Here is a 19,005-nt window from a genome sequence, read left to right on the forward strand (position 1 = left end):
AGAGAGAGCAATAGAGATAGAGAGAGAGAGCACTAGAGATAGAGAGAGAGAGCACTAGAGAGAGGGGGGGCACTATAGAGAGAGGGGGAGAGCAATATAGAGAGAGGGAGAGAGAGCAATTTAGTGAGAGGGAGGAGAACTAGAGAGAGAGAAAGAGAGAGAGGGAGCACTAGAGAGACAGAGAGCAATAGAGAGAGAGAGCACTAGAGAGAGAACACTAGAGAGAGAGAGAACACACACAGCAATATAGAGAGGGAGAGGGAGAGCAATAGAGAGAGAGGGGGGAGTACTAGAGAGAGAAAGAGAGAGAGAGTACTAGAGAGAGAAAGAGAGAGATAGAGCACTAGAGAGAGAGAGCACTAGAGAGAGAGCAATAGAGAGAGAGAGAGCACTAGAGAGAGAGAGAGAGAGAGCACTAGAGAGAGATAGAGCACTAGAGAGAGAGAGAGAGAACACTAGAGAGAGAGAGAGAGAGAGAGAGAGAGAGGGCAATAGAGATAGAGAGAGGGCAATAGAGATAGAGAGAGAGGGAGCACTAGAGAGAGAGAGAGCACTAGAGAGAGAGGGAGCACTAGAGAGAGAGAGCACGAGAGAGAGAGAGCACTAGAGAGAGAGAGAGCGAGAGCACTAGAGAGAGAGAGCACTAGAGAGAGAGAGAGGGCACTAGAGAGAGAGAGAGCACTAGAGAGAGAGAGAGCACTAGAGAGAGAGAGAACACTAGAGAGAGCACTAGAGAGAGAGAGCACTAGAGAGAGAGAGAGCACTAGAGAGAGAGAGAGCACTAGAGAGAGAGAGAGAGCACTAGCGAAAGAGAGAGAGCACTAGAGAGGGAGAGCACTAGAGAGAGAGAGCACTAGAGAGAGAGAGCACTAGAGCGAGAGCACTAGAGAGAGAGAGAGCACTAGAGAGAAAGAGCACGAGAGAGAGCACTAGAGGGAGAGAGCACTAGAGAGAGAGCACTAGTGAGAGAGAGAGCACTAGTGAGAGAGAGAGCACTAGAGAGAGAGAGGAGCGCTAGAGAGAGTGCACTAGAGAGAGAGAGAGAGCACTAGAGAGCGACAGGGAGCACTAGAGAGAGAGAGGGAGAGAGAGCACTAGAGAGAGAGCACTAGAGAGAGAGAGGGAGCACTAGAGAGAGAGAAGGAGCACTAGAGAGAGAGAGGGAACACTAGAGAGAGTGCACTAGAGAGAGAGGGAGCACTAGAGAGAGAGAGGATGCACTAGAGAGAGAGGGAGCACTAGAGAGAGAGAGAGCACTAGAGAGAGAGAGCACTAGAGAGAGAGAGAGGGAGCACTAGAGAGAGAGCACTAGAGAGAGAGAGAGCACTAGAGAGAGAGAGAGAGAGCACTAGAGAGAGAGAGAGCACTAGAGAGAGAGAGAGAGCACTAGAGAGAGAGAGCACTATAGAGAGAGAGAGCAAGCTAATTACTTGACACATTGGAAAGAATTCATAAAAAAACAGAGCAAACTAGAATGTATTTGGCCCTAAACAGAGAGTACACAGTGGCAGAATACCTAACCACTGTGACTGACCCACACTTAAGGAAAGCATTGACTATGTACAGACTCAGTGAGCATAGCCTTGCTATTGAGAAAGGCCGCCGTAAGCAGACATGGCTCCCAAGAGAAGACAGGCTATGTGCACACTACCCACAAAATGAGGTGGAAACTGAGCTGCACTTCCTAACCTCCTGCCAAATGTATGACCATATTAGAGACACATATTTCCCTCAGATTACACAGATCCACAAAGAATTAGAAAAACAAACCCAATTTTGTTAAACTCCCATAACTACTGGGTGAAATTATAGTGTGACATCACAGCAGCAAGATTTGTGACCTGTTGCCACAAGAAAAGGGCAACCAGTGAAGAACAAACACCATTGTAAATACAACCCATATTTATTGTCCCTTGTGTACTTTAACCATTTGTACATTGTTACAACACTGTATATATACATAATATGACATTTGTAATGTCTTTATTGTAAACTTCTGTATGTGTAATGTTTACTGTTAATGTTGATTGTTTATTTCACTTTTGTATATTATCTACCTCACTTGCTTTGGCAATGTTAACACATGTTTCCCATGCCAATAAAGGCCCCTTTGAATTTAATTGAGAGAGCAATAGAGATAGAGAGAGAGCACTAGAGAGAGAGAGATCAATAGAGATAGAGCACTAGAGAGAGAGGGAGCACTAGAGAGAGAGAGCACTAGAGAGAGAGAGCACTAGAGAGAGAGAGGGAGCAATAGAGATAGAGCACTAGAGAGAGAGAGGGAGCACTAGAGAGAGAGAGCACTAGAGAGAGAGAGAGCAATAGAGATAGAGCACTAGAGAGAGAGGGAGCACTAGAGAGAGAGGGAGCACTAGAGAGAGAGGGAGCACTAGAGAGAGAGAGCAATAGAGAGAGAGCACTAGAGAGAGAGGGAGCACTAGAGAGAGAGGGAGCACTAGAGAGAGAGGGAGCACTAGAGGGAGAGAGAGCAATAGAGATAGAGCACTTGAGAGAGAGGGAGCACTAGAGAGAGAGGGAGCACTAGAGGGAGAGAGAGCAATAGAGATAGAGAGAGAGCAATAGAGAGAGAGAGAGAGAGCAATAGAGATAGAGAGAGAGAGCAAAAGAGATAGAGAGAGAGCAATAGAGATAGAGAGAGCGAGCAAAAGAGATAGAGAGAGAGCAATAGAGATAGAGAGAGAGAGCACTAGAGATAGAGAGCACTAGAGAGAGGGGGGAGCACTATAGAGAGAGGGGGAGAGCAATATAGAGAGAGGGAGAGAGAGCAATTTAGTGAGAGGGAGGAGAACTAGAGAGAGAGAAAGAGAGAGAGGGAGCACTAGAGAGAGAAAGAGAGAGAGAACACACACAGCAATATAGAGAGGGAGAGGGAGAGCAATAGAGAGAGAGGGGGGAGTACTAGAGAGAGAAAGAGAGAGAGAGAGTACTAGAGAGAGAAAGAGACCAATAGCCTACCAATAGCACTTTATGGAAGTGAGGTTTGGGGGCCACTCAATAAACTGGATTTTAAAATGTGGGACAAACATCCAATTGAAGCCCTACATGCAGAATTCTGTCGGAAGATTCTACAAGTCCAGAGAAATACACCAACTAATGCATGTAGGGCAGAATTGGGCCGTTTTCCAGTAATAATGAAAATACAGAAAAGATCATTAAAATTTTGGCTACATCTAAATTCAAGTCCAAATTCGAGTCTGCAATTTAAAGCACTTCAAGCCCAAGAGCTGAGCCCAGAAACGAGCCCTCTCAGTCAGCTGGTGTTGGACCTCACCAACCAAGCTGATACCAGCACTGCTTCAAAAGAAAGAATTCCAATAAGCAAAATTATGAACCAATCAAAGGAATTATATTTACAATACTGGAAAAACGAAACAAAATCCCAAAGCCGACTAAATTGCTATCTGACCCTAAACAGAGAATATGAATTGGCTGATTATCTCTACTCTGTCAGAGATACGAAGCAGAGACAGATCCTTACCAAGTACAGGCTGAGTGACCACCGATTGGCAATAGAAACCGGCAGACATAAAAAGACATGGCTACCCAAAGAGGAGCGTGTATGTGGTCACTGCATGACAGGGGAGGTAGAGACAGAGATGCACTTTCTCCTTTACTGTGATAAATATTCCTCACAAAGAGATTCATAATTCACAGAAATGACTACATATATTCCAAATTTTTACAAATTGAACCCAGAGGAAAAACTAAGAATACTCATGGGCGAAGGAGCAATGGCTCCTCTAGCAGCCAAATATGTATTTTCCTGCCATAGCCTGAGGGACACTGAATAATAACATCTGCATAGTAAACAGTAACTTACTCATTATTATTATTACTATTATTACTATAATTATTAATGTTTATCATCCCAAATATGGGTGGTAATGGTAGTGATAACAGTTTAGTGATGGTAGTAGTAGTCGTAGTAATGATGATTGTAGTTGTAGTACTGATATAAAGAAGAAGATGACCGTTATTTAGTTATAAGTTAGTTATAGTTTCATTTTCCATAATTTGATTTTATATTTATTACATTTCTACTATTGACTGTTACCATTTTATTGTATTTATTTTTGTATTTAATTTTGTATTATTATTTACTACCATTTTATATGATTATTTGCTATCATTTATAATTTTGTTACAATGTATATTGTATACATTGTTGCTTTGGCAATATTGACAATGTTTTTCATGCCAATAAAGCAGCTTGAATTTGAATTTGAAGAGAGAGAGAGAGCACTAGAGAGAGAGAGAGAGCACTAGAGAGAGAGAGAGAGCACTAGAGAGAGAGCAATAGAGAGAGAGAGAGAGAGCACTAGAGAGAGAGAGAGAGCACTAGAGAGAGAGAGCACTAGAGAGAGAGAGCACTAGAGCGAGAGCACTAGAGAGAGAGAGAGCACTAGAGAGAAAGAGCACGAGAGAGAGCACTAGAGGGAGAGAGCACTAGAGAGAGAGCACTAGTGAGAGAGAGAGCACTAGTGAGAGAGAGAGCACTAGAGAGAGAGAGGAGCGCTAGAGAGAGTGCACTAGAGAGAGAGAGAGAGCACTAGAGAGCGACAGGGAGCACTAGAGAGAGAGAGGGAGAGAGAGCACTAGAGAGAGAGCACTAGAGAGAGAGAGGGAGCACTAGAGAGAGAGAAGGAGCACTAGAGAGAGAGAGGGAACACTAGAGAGAGTGCACTAGAGAGAGAGGGAGCACTAGAGAGAGAGAGGATGCACTAGAGAGAGAGGGAGCACTAGAGAGAGAGAGAGCACTAGAGAGAGAGAGCACTAGAGAGAGAGAGAGGGAGCACTAGAGAGAGAGCACTAGAGAGAGAGAGAGCACTAGAGAGAGAGAGAGAGAGCACTAGAGAGAGAGAGAGCACTAGAGAGAGAGAGAGAGCACTAGAGAGAGAGAGCACTATAGAGAGAGAGAGCAAGCTAATTACTTGACACATTGGAAAGAATTCATAAAAAAACAGAGCAAACTAGAATGTATTTGGCCCTAAACAGAGAGTACACAGTGGCAGAATACCTAACCACTGTGACTGACCCACACTTAAGGAAAGCATTGACTATGTACAGACTCAGTGAGCATAGCCTTGCTATTGAGAAAGGCCGCCGTAAGCAGACATGGCTCCCAAGAGAAGACAGGCTATGTGCACACTACCCACAAAATGAGGTGGAAACTGAGCTGCACTTCCTAACCTCCTGCCAAATGTATGACCATATTAGAGACACATATTTCCCTCAGATTACACAGATCCACAAAGAATTAGAAAAACAAACCCAATTTTGTTAAACTCCCATAACTACTGGGTGAAATTATAGTGTGACATCACAGCAGCAAGATTTGTGACCTGTTGCCACAAGAAAAGGGCAACCAGTGAAGAACAAACACCATTGTAAATACAACCCATATTTATTGTCCCTTGTGTACTTTAACCATTTGTACATTGTTACAACACTGTATATATACATAATATGACATTTGTAATGTCTTTATTGTAAACTTCTGTATGTGTAATGTTTACTGTTAATGTTGATTGTTTATTTCACTTTTGTATATTATCTACCTCACTTGCTTTGGCAATGTTAACACATGTTTCCCATGCCAATAAAGGCCCCTTTGAATTTAATTGAGAGAGCAATAGAGATAGAGAGAGAGCACTAGAGAGAGAGAGATCAATAGAGATAGAGCACTAGAGAGAGAGGGAGCACTAGAGAGAGAGAGCACTAGAGAGAGAGAGCACTAGAGAGAGAGAGGGAGCAATAGAGATAGAGCACTAGAGAGAGAGAGGGAGCACTAGAGAGAGAGAGCACTAGAGAGAGAGAGAGCAATAGAGATAGAGCACTAGAGAGAGAGGGAGCACTAGAGAGAGAGGGAGCACTAGAGAGAGAGGGAGCACTAGAGAGAGAGAGCAATAGAGAGAGAGCACTAGAGAGAGAGGGAGCACTAGAGAGAGAGGGAGCACTAGAGAGAGAGGGAGCACTAGAGGGAGAGAGAGCAATAGAGATAGAGCACTTGAGAGAGAGGGAGCACTAGAGAGAGAGGGAGCACTAGAGGGAGAGAGAGCAATAGAGATAGAGAGAGAGCAATAGAGAGAGAGAGAGAGAGCAATAGAGATAGAGAGAGAGAGCAAAAGAGATAGAGAGAGAGCAATAGAGATAGAGAGAGCGAGCAAAAGAGATAGAGAGAGAGCAATAGAGATAGAGAGAGAGAGCACTAGAGATAGAGAGCACTAGAGAGAGGGGGGAGCACTATAGAGAGAGGGGGAGAGCAATATAGAGAGAGGGAGAGAGAGCAATTTAGTGAGAGGGAGGAGAACTAGAGAGAGAGAAAGAGAGAGAGGGAGCACTAGAGAGAGAAAGAGAGAGAGAACACACACAGCAATATAGAGAGGGAAAGGGAGAGCAATAGAGAGAGAGGGGGGAGTACTAGAGAGAGAAAGAGAGAGAGAGAGTACTAGAGAGAGAAAGAGACCAATAGCCTACCAATAGCACTTTATGGAAGTGAGGTTTGGGGGCCACTCAATAAACTGGATTTTAAAATGTGGGACAAACATCCAATTGAAGCCCTACATGCAGAATTCTGTCGGAAGATTCTACAAGTCCAGAGAAATACACCAACTAATGCATGTAGGGCAGAATTGGGCCGTTTTCCAGTAATAATGAAAATACAGAAAAGATCATTAAAATTTTGGCTACATCTAAATTCAAGTCCAAATTCGAGTCTGCAATTTAAAGCACTTCAAGCCCAAGAGCTGAGCCCAGAAACGAGCCCTCTCAGTCAGCTGGTGTTGGACCTCACCAACCAAGCTGATACCAGCACTGCTTCAAAAGAAAGAATTCCAATAAGCAAAATTATGAACCAATCAAAGGAATTATATTTACAATACTGGAAAAACGAAACAAAATCCCAAAGCCGACTAAATTGCTATCTGACCCTAAACAGAGAATATGAATTGGCTGATTATCTCTACTCTGTCAGAGATACGAAGCAGAGACAGATCCTTACCAAGTACAGGCTGAGTGACCACCGATTGGCAATAGAAACCGGCAGACATAAAAAGACATGGCTACCCAAAGAGGAGCGTGTATGTGGTCACTGCATGACAGGGGAGGTAGAGACAGAGATGCACTTTCTCCTTTACTGTGATAAATATTCCTCACAAAGAGATTCATAATTCACAGAAATGACTACATATATTCCAAATTTTTACAAATTGAACCCAGAGGAAAAACTAAGAATACTCATGGGCGAAGGAGCAATGGCTCCTCTAGCAGCCAAATATGTATTTTCCTGCCATAGCCTGAGGGACACTGAATAATAACATCTGCATAGTAAACAGTAACTTACTCATTATTATTATTACTATTATTACTATAATTATTAATGTTTATCATCCCAAATATGGGTGGTAATGGTAGTGATAACAGTTTAGTGATGGTAGTAGTAGTCGTAGTAATGATGATTGTAGTTGTAGTACTGATATAAAGAAGAAGATGACCGTTATTTAGTTATAAGTTAGTTATAGTTTCATTTTCCATAATTTGATTTTATATTTATTACATTTCTACTATTGACTGTTACCATTTTATTGTATTTATTTTTGTATTTAATTTTGTATTATTATTTACTACCATTTTATATGATTATTTGCTATCATTTATAATTTTGTTACAATGTATATTGTATACATTGTTGCTTTGGCAATATTGACAATGTTTTTCATGCCAATAAAGCAGCTTGAATTTGAATTTGAAGAGAGAGAGAGAGCACTAGAGAGAGAGAGAGAGCACTAGAGAGAGAGAGAGAGCACTAGAGAGAGAGCAATAGAGAGAGAGAGAGAGAGCACTAGAGAGAGAGAGAGAGCACTAGAGAGAGAGAGAGAGCACTAGAGAGAGAGAGAGAGCACTAGAGAGAGAGAGCGAGAGCACTAGAGAGAGAGAGAACACTAGAGAGAGAGAGAGAGAGAGAGGGCAATAGAGATAGAGAGAGGGCAATAGAGATAGAGAGAGAGGGAGCACTAGAGAGAGAGGGAGCACTAGAGAGAGAGAGCACGAGAGAGAGAGAGCACTAGAGAGAGAGAGAGCGAGAGCACTAGAGAGAGAGAGAGCACTAGAGAGAGAGAGAGAGGGGACTAGAGAGAGAGAGAGCACTAGAGAGAGAGAGAGCACTAGAGAGAGAGAGAGCACTAGAGAGAGCACTAGAGAGAGAGAGAGCACTAGAGAGAGAGAGAGCACTAGCGAGAGAGAGCACTAGAGAGAGAGAGAGCACTAGCGAATGAGAGAGAGCACTAGAGAGGGAGAGCACTAGAGAGAGAGAGCACTAGAGAGAGAGAGCACTAGAGCGAGAGCACTAGAGAGAGAGAGAGCACTAGAGAGAAAGAGCACGAGAGAGAGAGAGCTCTAGAGAGAGAGCACTAGAGGAGAGAGCACTAGAGAGAGAGCACTAGTGAGAGAGAGAGCACTAGAGAGAGAGAGGAGCGCTAGAGAGAGTGCACTAGAGAGAGAGAGAGAGCACTAGAGAGCGACAGGGAGCACTAGAGAGAGAGAGAGGGAGAGAGCACTAGAGAGAGAGCACTAAAGAGAGAGAGGGAGCACTAGAGAGAGAGAAGGAGCACTAGAGAGAGAGAGGGAGCACTAGAGAGAGTGCACTAGAGAGAGAGGGAGCACTAGAGAGAGAGAGGATGCACTAGAGAGAGAGGGAGCACTAGAGAGAGAGAGCACTAGAGAGAGAGCACTAGAGAGAGAGAGGGAGCACTAGAGAGAGAGAGAGGGAGCACTAGAGAGAGAGCACTAGAGAGAGAGAGAGAGAGCACTAGAGAGAGAGAGAGAGCACTAGAGAGAGAGAGAGCACTAGAGAGAGAGAGAGCACTAGAGAGAGAGAGAGCACTATAGAGAGAGAGAGCACAGTCATAGAGCCCATTGCCCTTTATGGTTGTGAGGTCTGGGGTCCGCTCACCGCAGAATTCTGCAAAAATATCCTCCGTGTACAACGTAGAACACCAAATTATGCATGCAGAGCAGAATTAGACCGATATCCGCTCATTATCAAAATCCAGAAAAGAGCCGTTAAATTCTACAACCACCTAAAAGGAAGCGATTCACAAACCTTCCATAACAAAGCCATCACCTACAGAGAGATGAACCTGGAGAAGAGTCCCCTAAGCAAGCTGGTCCTGGGGCTCTGTTCACAAACACAAACACACCCTACAGAGCCCCAGGACAGCAGCACAATTAGACCCAACCAAATCATGAGAAAACAAAAAGATAATTACTTGAAACATTGGAAAGAATTAACAAAAAAACAGAGCAAACTAGAATGCTATTTGGCCCTAAACAGAGAGTACACAGCGGCAGAATACCTGACCACTGTGACTGACCCAAAATTAAGGAAAGCTTTGACTATGTACAGACTCAGTGAGCATAGCCTTGCTATTGAGAAAGGCCGCCGTAGGCAGACATGGCTCTCAAGAGAAGACAGGCTATGTGCTCACTGCCCACAAAATGAGGTGGAAACTGAGCTGCACTTCCTAACCTCCTGCCCAATGTATTACCATATTAGAGAGACATATTTCCCTCAGATTACACAGATCCACAAAGAATTCAAAAACAAATCCAAATTTGAAAAACTCCCATATCTACTGGGTGAAATTCCACAGTGTGCCATCACAGCAGCAAGATTTGTGACCTGTTGCCACGAGAAAAGGGCAACCAGTGAAGAACACACACCATTGTAAATACAACCCATATTTATGCTTATTTATTTTATCTTGTGTCCTTTAACCATTTGTACACTGTTAAAACACTGTATATATATATATAATATGACATTTGTAATGTCTTTACTGTTTTGAAACCTCTGTATGTGTAATGTTTACTGTTAATTGTTGTTGTTTTTCACTTTATATATTAACTTTGTATGTTGTCTACCTCACTTGCTTTGGCAATGTTAACACATGTTTCCCATGCCAATAAAGCCCTTGAATTGAATTGAATTGAATTGAGAGAGAGGGAGCACTAGAGAGAGAGAGAGAGGGAGCACTAGAGAGAGAGAGAGAGCACTAGAGAGAGAGAGGGAGCACTAGAGAGAGAGAGGGAGCACTAGAGAGAGAGAGGAGATACACTCTTAGTAAAAGAAAGGGTTCCAAAAGGGTTATTCGGCTATCGCCATAGGATAACCCTTTTTGGTTGCAGGTAGAACTCGTTTGGGTTCCATCTAGAACCCTATGTGAAAAGGTTTCTACATGGAACCAAAAAGGGTTCTTCTAAAGGTTCTCCTATGGAGAGAGCTGAAGAACCCTTGTTGGTTCTAGCACCTTTGTTTCTAAAACAGTAGAAAATACGAGTTAGCTGGTGTGTCACAGTACAACAACAAGGTCACTGTCATCCTGCTGGCTTTTCCCACACTGCACTGTGGCTCAGCCATGTGACCAGAGGACACACACTGGGTACAGATTAGCAATGATGCCACTTCTGCAGGTAATGCAGAACAACAAACACACACACACACACACACACACACACACACACACACACACACACACACACACACACACACACACACACACACACACACACACACACAATGGAAGTTTGAATCACTGCTTTAAAACACAAACTGTACTCTTTCCTAATAATGATATGGAGAGCTGCCAATATGACCATGGGACAAAAGGCAGGGACTGAACACAAATGAGGGCATCATTTAAACAGATCTGCTATGATGGCAAGGCTGACTGGAATACACACACACACACAGGTTTGCTCATTTATATTTGATGATGCTTTCTGAGATAGTAGTTTTGAATTATTCAACAAACTTAATTGGAGCAGCATTCTACTAATGCAGGAGTGAGGGCCATGTTGATATCTTGATGAACCTCTCTACTGAGGGACTTAACACAGCACCAGAATGAGTGCATGCTTTCAGAACGGACATATCAATCAGAACTGCAGGTATGCCAAAAAGCATAACAATAGAAATCAATTAGGACATTTCACCCCAATCCCAAACCAATGCCTCACGTCTGAAGGGAACCCACAACAGAGTTCCCTCCGCTGTCATGTTGCTGATGAAACCCACAGGCTTACTTTTAAAATGGATCGTTTCTGACCAGCGGATCCATAGATCAATCAACTTCGGGAAAGAAAGTGTGTGTGTGTGTGTGTGTGTGTGTGTGTGCGTGCCTGTGTGTACCTTGCTGCTGTGCTCAGCCATTGTATGGTAGTTGAGTCCGGCCTTGGACCTGAACTGTTTGTGGCACTCCTGGCACTTCAGGGCATCCTGGAGCTGCAGGGTTGAAGGACAAAGGTCACACAGTCATTCCTATTCATCAGAGCCTCTTGGATCCAATGACAGTAAAGAACCTATGAAAAGAGAGTGCATTTCTGCTCACTGTACCCCCAGCGTGAGCTTGACATGAGCTAGTGATTCAGAACCATTTCACCCAGAATGGTCTTTGTCAGGTAATCATCAAGACCAATAAGTGGAAAGTAGCCGTTTTCATGAAGACACACGTATGGATGAATCTGGAAGAATCTGGAAGAGGAAGATGTTTTACAGTGACTGACCCCTGTGCTGATGTGGGGATTCCACCCCTCCTTAATGGCATTGCAGTCACTTTTACAGTCTCACAGCCCACCAGGCCAGGCTTCATAAAGAACAGGCTCTCAAAAGTACCTACTACTGACCCAGCTTACTGCCACACAGCAATCTCAGTGTGTGTCTGAATAGTCCAGGCTACCTCTCCTTGTGTCCTTTCCTGACTGCTTTGAGCTAGCCTGGGTTTTCAGATTGGTACAGTTAAAGGAGTGGAGGCTACTTCAGAGTATTGAGACTCAGCCACAGTCATTCCTCCAGCCCTTCAATCATTACTTTGCAATCGAATGGCTCCCCAGACCTTTCCCGAGGGGTCCTCAGAGGGAGGCAGGCGTCTAACAGTGTTACAATATTAGTCAGAACTGGATGAAGTGGTTAAAACTGCATCACAGAAAGCAGTACAATAATTCAAACACCAATATAATAAACTGTAATACACTCCGCGGACAGTTTATTAGGTACAACCATCTCGTACCGGTCGGACCCCTGAACAGCTGAAATCTTCAGTGTATGGAAATGTTGCTCAATTGGTATCAAGGAGCCTAATGTGTGCCATGAAAGGCTACCAGGCAGGATGGGCCATGGACTCATGCTGCTTAAGCCAAAACCGAACTCTGCCATCAACATGATGCAACAGGAAGTAGGATTCGCCAGACCAGACAATGTTGTTCCACCCCTCAGTTGTCCAGTGTTGGTGATCACATGCCCACTGGAGCTGCTTCTTGTTTTTAGCTAATAGGAGCAGAACCCGGTGTGGTCGTCTGCTGCAATAGTCCATGCGTGACAAGGGTCGACGAGTTGGACTTTCAGAGATGTCGTTTTGCACACCACTGTTGAACTGCGCTGCTACAGTATTTTCCTGTTTGTGGCCTGCCTGTAAACTTGCATGATTCTTGCCGTTCTCCTTCGAACTCTCATCAACAAACCACGTGACTCACTGTCTGTAGGAGCTAACCATTTTCATGAACAGGGTGGGTGTACCTAATAAACTGTCCACTGAGTGTATATTGTTCCTGTACACAGCATTCTATACTGTACAGTAATATTTAGATGCTGGTATAAATATGTATGGCAACTGACGCTGATCAGAATGTGTTCAGAACAATTGTTTGAGCGAGTTAGAATCAAGAACAGATGTGGAACAGTACCCAAGTATAATATTATACAGAACATGGGAAATATGGAATGGGATTTAGGGCAAGTGTCAAATGATATACTGTGGTTTCAGAGTTTCAACAGAGAGTGTGAAACACAATCCTTAATTTAGAGGAATGAAAGCCAGATGTGACGAGAATGGTGATGACGGATCATAAATATAAGGTTCGCCCCCAAAATCAAAATATGTTATGTCAAATGTATTCAGAAGTCGAACTGAGTCAGAATATGGCTGTTGTGAGGATCTGTTGTGGGGACCTGTTGTGAGGATCTGTTGTGAGGATCTGTTGTGAGGATCTGTTGTGAGGATCAGGATCTGTTGTGAGGATCCTGCTACAAGCAGTAAGAGAAATCTGCAGGCTACAGTCTCAAATGAAAGGGAATGATTGGAACTATTTCATTTGAGTTGTGAAAACATCTGTTTGGATTGATATGGTTCTCCTGTACAATCACCCTAGGCCTCTGTTCTGATTGACAGCTGTGTGGTCCACTCACCTTTTGGCAGATCTCCATGTGTTTCTTAAGGCCGGAGACGGTCTTTCTGGTGACGATGGAGCAGGTAGGACAGAGCACCTCCCCTCGCTCTGAGATGGCATGCTGCCACTGGGCCTCTGCTGGAGTACCTGGAGGATACATCAACCAATCAACCAATCAATACTTTATATTGTCAAAAACACGCTGAGGTAAACATGTGTACGAGGAAGTAAATTGGGAGATGGTTTTTGTCTTGTCAATAAACCAAAATACACAAGTGGTCCAGAACAGCCATTTCAGTACCAGAGGTGAGGGGTGGTGGGTCTCTTCTGGAGGCTGGGCCAGGGTTCTTCCTCTGGGGCTCCTCGCTGAACAGACCTCCCTCTGGTCTCTTCACACGACCAGCCTTTAGCTTCTCCTCTACCTTGTTCATACCTGAAACATACAGTGTGTGACTGGACGTGACGTGCGTATACACGTGTGTATGGTCCAGGTTCAGTAATGGGGGAAAGGGAAACAGATCCAGTGACATTTACAGTCAGAGTTAAAGTCTAGAACAGAGTCAGTTATGCAGAGCAGTACAACACCAGGACAATTACAGAAGCATACCTTTTATTTAGCAGCTGCATTTCACAGGAGGAACAAGAGTGAGGATGTAAAATAAGAGAGAGGGAGGGAAAGAGAGAGTCAGGGAGGGAAAGAGAGAGTGAAGATAATGCTGACTAAGAGGAATGCATAGAGAGAACAATAAAAATAAACAGAAAGAGTGGTAGAGAGAGGAGGCAGGGAGATGGTATGGCGCCGACAGAGATGGTCACCTCGTTTCGAGTTTTAGGAAACTGTGCAATATTTTTTATTTTTTAATGTATTATTTCTTACACTGTTACCCCAGGAAATCTTAAGTCTTATTTTACACACAGCCAGGAGGAACTATCGGATATAAGAGCAACGTCAACTTACCAACAGTACGACCAGGAATACGACTTTCCCGAAGCGGATCCTCTGTTCGGACCAGCACCCAGGACAATGGAACTAATTCCAGTATGCGATCCAAAACAACGGCACTGCAGAAGGGGCAGACGAAGCAGCCACCTGGCCAGACTCCGTAGACGTGCACATCGCCCACCGCTCCCGAGTATACTACTCGCCAATGTCCAGTCTCTTGACAACAAGGTAGACGAAATTCGAGCAAGGGATGCCTTCCAGAGAGACATCAGAGATTGAAACATTTTCTGTTTCACAGAAACATGGCTCTCTCGGGATATGTTGTCGGAATCGGTTCAGCCATCAGGCTTCTCCATGTATCGCGCAGACAGAGATAAAAAGGAAGGGCGGGGGTGTATGCTTTATGATTATCTCCCTCAAGCAGATACCAAGACAGCCATCAAGGGACTTCACTGGACTATATGCAAACTGAAAACCATACATCCTGATGCTGCATTTATTGTAGCAAAGCAAATTTGAGAATAGGTCTACCTAAATTCTTCCAGCATATTGATTTTGCTATGCGCATGCACAACACCCTGGACCACTGCTACTCTTAACTCCCGCGATGCATACAAAGCCCTCCTCCACCCTCTCTTCGGTAAATCCGACCACGACGCCATCTTGCTCCTTCCGTCTTATAGGCAAAATTGGACACCGACGTCACGCTTCCAGACAAACTTCTTTGCCTGCTTTGAGAATAATACAGTGCCACCTTCACGGCCCGCTAACAAGGACTGCACCCCTCCCCCTTCTCCGTGGCTGACGTGAGTAAAATATTTTAAAGTGTTAACCCTCGCAAGGCTGCTGGCCCAGACGGCATCCCTAGCCGCGGCCTCAGAGCATGCGCAGATCAGCTGGCAGGTGTGTTTAAGGACATATTAAATCACTCCCTATCCCACTCTGTTTTCCCCACATGCTTCAAGATGGCTACCATTGTTCCTGTACCCAAGTAGGCAAAGATAACTGAACTAAATGACTACCGCCTCATAGCACTCACTTCTGTCATCATGAAGTGCTTTGAGAGACTAGTCAAGGATCATATCACCTCCACCTTACCGGCCACCCTAGACCCACTTCAGTTTGCATACCACCCCAGCAGGTCCACAGACGACGCAATCACCATCACACTGCACACTGCTCTAGCCCATCTGGACAAAAGGAATACCTATGTAAGAATGCTGTTCATTGACGACAACTCAGCATTCAACACCACCCTGGACTTTCTGACCGGCCACCCCAGGTGGTGAAGCCCCCTCCTGTACTCCCTGTTCACTTTAACATCTGCTAACCATGTGTATGTGACAAATACAATTTGATTTGATAAAGAGAGAGTGGTAGAGAGAGAGGAGGCAGGGAGATGAGAACAACAGAGAAAGTGGTAGAGAGAGAGGAGGCAGGGAGATGACAACAACAGAGAAAGAGAGGTAGAGAGAGAGAAGGCAGGGAGATGAGAACAACAGAGAAAGAGAGAGAGTTGTAGAAAGAGAGGAGGCAGGGAGATGAGAACAACAGAGAAAGTGGTAGAGAGAGAGAAGGCAGGGAGATGAGAACAACAGAGAAAGAGAGAGTGGTAGAGAGAGAGAAGGCAGGGAGATGAGAACAACAGAGAAAGTGGTAGAGAGAGAGGAGGCAGGGAGATGAGAACAACAGAGAAAGTGGTAGAGAGAGAGGAGGCAGGGAGATGAGAACAACAGAGAAAGAGAGAGTGGTAGAGAGAGAGAAGGCAGGGAGATGACAACAACAGAGAAAGTGGTAGAGAGAGAGGAGGCAGGGAGATGACAACAACAGAGAAAGTGGTAGAGAGAGAGGAGGCAGGGAGATGACAACAACAGAGAAAGAGAGAGAGAGTGGTAGAGAGAGAGAAGGAAGGGAGATGAGAACAACAGAGAAAGAGAGAGAGAGTGGTAGAGAGAGAAGGCAGGGAGATGAGAACAACAGAGAAAGAGAGGTAGAGAGAGAGAAGGCAGGGAGATGACAACAACAGAGAGAGTGGTAGAGAGAGAGAAGGCAGGGAGATGAGAACAACAGAGAAAGAGAGAGAGAGAGAGAGAAGGCAGGGAGATGACAACAACAGAGAAAGAGAGGTAGAGAGAGAGAAGGCAGGGAGATGACAACAACAGAGAAAGAGAGGTAGAGAGAGAGAAGGCAGGGAGATGACAACAACAGAGAGAGTGGTAGAGAGAGAGAAGGCAGGGAGATGAGAACAACAGAGAGAGTGGTAGAGAGAGAGGAGGCAGGGAGATGACAACAACAGAGAAAGAGAGGTAGAGAGAGAGAAGGCAGGGAGATGAGAACAACAGAGAAAGAGAGAGAGAGAGGTAGAGAGAGAGAAGGCGGGGAGATGAGAACAACAGAGAAAGTGGTAGAGAGAGAGGAGGCAGGGGGATGACAACAACAGAGAAAGAGAGTACGAGACTGGCTCACTGAGTGAGGATATGAAACACCTCTACAGTCCTCACATTAACAGAGAGAGAGGACACTATCACACTACCACTAATACACACTGTGTATTGAGGTTCAGACTCTCATGCCTAGTCAATGACCCAGTAGAGCATACTTCTATTTCCAGCATACGTGAGATAAGCAGTGAGATGAGAAATGCAGAAGGGTCTACCTTTCAGTCCGAACGTCCCAGAGATGGAGGGCTGTTCTCCAGTGAACTTTTTAGGAGTTTTCTGCTTCCGTCCTGGCTCATGAGGAGAACAGAGAGCAAGAAACGGTCAAACACGCTGGGCCCTCATTTCCACTGGACTGCAACTCACAATGCAACAAAACATCCTACTAGTCATAATATTTTAATCTTACTGTGCCTTGTCCTCTCAGGGTCTTCATCTGGATACAGTGGGAGGAGGCTTCCCCCCTCACCATCGCTCTCGCTGCCATCCGGAGTGTTGGGGGAGGTGTCAGAGGAGGAGGCCTGATGTTGAGGGGGCTGGGGGTGTGTGTGCTGTTTCCTCTCCCCCCTCTGGGGGGAACACTCCCCATTCTGGGAGGGACTAGACACATCCTGGGTCTTCTTCACTTTGAAGAACACCGGTGATGGGGTAGTAATCTCCATAGGCCTGGACAGAGCAAGGGTACAATCTAAACCTAGGCTGACAGGGTTAGTTAACGGTGGTGAAAATCCCCGACCCAGGTTACCTTTTCTTGGCGGCCCCCTTCACGGGGGTCTTCTGTAGTTTGGGCTCGGCCGTGGTCTCCACGGTAACTCTCTCTGGGTGGTTCCACAGCTTGTGCTTCTGGAGCCGGACCTTAGTGGCGAACACCGCCTCACAGTCCGGACAGCCATGACTCAACTTCTCCGCTAGGGTTGCCTGGGGGACAGAGAAAAAAGGCGGTAAAAGAGAGACAGAGAAGAAACAGAAGGATATTGATTAGTCTAAAGTTGACAAATCTAATTCAACAGGTGTACAGATTGACAATAAATATGTAGACCCCCTCGAAGCACTGAGAGTGGTCAACAGAGGGAAAAGCCAGGGGTGAGACGGAGCAGGTGAGGAGGGGCGATGTGGGAGAGGAGAGTAATGTTGTCACGATACCAGGTTCAGTATCACGATACTAGATACAATCACGATACCACGGCAAAAACAGAAGTCATATTAGCCAAAGTCCCAGAATGGCCCTTGATGTAGACAGATAAACTCAGCTACTGTTCTATTCAGTTGTTGGGAATCTTTACAAAATTTTTCAGAGATAGCCATGTATGCATTAATGAATCAACTATACTGTTCTTAACAATCTAACAGTATTGTTAAGAACAGTAATTGTCTATCTAACAGTAATTAACAGTTTCAACATTTCTACATGCTGGGTCGTATTATTCAGGTGTGTTAACTTCTGTGCCGCGTGAGTGAGGAGATAACATGATGCAGCCCAGACTCCCAGTGCAGGCTAAGTGGAGCAGAAGTGAGGAGATAACATGATGCAGCCCAGACTCCCAGTGCAGGCTAAGTGGAGCAGGAGTGAGGAGATAACACGATGCAGCCCAGACTCCCAGTGCAGGCTAAGTGGAGCAGAAGTGAGGAGATAACATGATGCAGCCCAGACTCCCAGTGCAGGCTAAGTGGAGCAGGAGTGAGGAGATAACATGATGCAGCCCAGACTCCCAGTGCAGGCTAAGTGGAGCAGGAGTGGGGAGATAACATGATGCAGCCCAGACTCCCAGTGCAGGCTAAGTGGAGCAGGAGTGAGGAGATAACATGATGCAGCCCAGACTCCCAGTGCAGGCTAAGTGGAGCAGGAGTGAGGAGATACCATGATGCAGCCCAGACTCCCAGTGCAGGCTAAGTGGAGCAGAAGTGAGGAGATAACATGATGCAGCCCAGACTCCCAGTGCAGGCTAAGTGGAGCAGGAGTCAGGAGATAACATGATGCAGCCCAGACTCCCAGTGCAGGCTAAGTGGAGCAGGAGTGAGGAGATAACATGATGCAGCCCAGACTCCCAGTGCAGGCTAAGTGGAGCAGGAGTGAGGAGATAACATGATGCAGCCCAGACTCCCAGTGCAGGCTAAGTGGAGCAGGAGTCAGGAGATAACATGATGCAGCCCAGACTCCCAGTGCAGGCTAAGTGGAGCAGGAGTGAGGAGATAACATGATGCAGCCCAGACTCCCAGTGCAGGCTAAGTGTTGCAGGAGTGAGGAGATAACATGATGCAGCCCAGACTCCCAGTGCAGGCTAAGTGGAGCAGGAGTGAGGAGATAACATGATGCAGCCCAGACTCCCAGTGCAGGCTAAGTGGAGCAGGAGTGAGGAGATAACATGATGCAGCCCAGACTCC

General features: G+C 45.3%; 1 protein-coding gene across 4 annotated transcripts in view; it reads right to left on the minus strand.

The window, feature by feature from the left end:
- LOC110492495 (zinc finger protein 512B) overlaps positions 1-19,005 on the minus strand; it is a 72,057-nt gene that overhangs the window by 12,788 nt on the left and 40,264 nt on the right. For all 4 annotated transcript variants that reach the window (XM_036947526.1, XM_036947527.1, XM_036947525.1 and 1 more), the window contains 6 exons: positions 17,369-17,541; positions 17,033-17,289; positions 16,842-16,913; positions 13,544-13,675; positions 13,262-13,389; positions 11,210-11,302 (listed from right to left, as the gene is read on the minus strand). In XM_036947526.1, the coding sequence (XP_036803421.1) occupies positions 11,210-11,302; positions 13,262-13,389; positions 13,544-13,675; positions 16,842-16,913; positions 17,033-17,289; positions 17,369-17,541 (855 nt within the window). The remainder of the gene's footprint in view (positions 1-11,209; positions 11,303-13,261; positions 13,390-13,543; positions 13,676-16,841; positions 16,914-17,032; positions 17,290-17,368; positions 17,542-19,005) is intronic.

The sequence above is a fragment of the Oncorhynchus mykiss genome, chromosome 16, assembly GCF_013265735.2.
Source record: "Oncorhynchus mykiss isolate Arlee chromosome 16, USDA_OmykA_1.1, whole genome shotgun sequence".
Taxonomy (NCBI): Eukaryota; Metazoa; Chordata; class Actinopteri; order Salmoniformes; family Salmonidae; genus Oncorhynchus; species Oncorhynchus mykiss.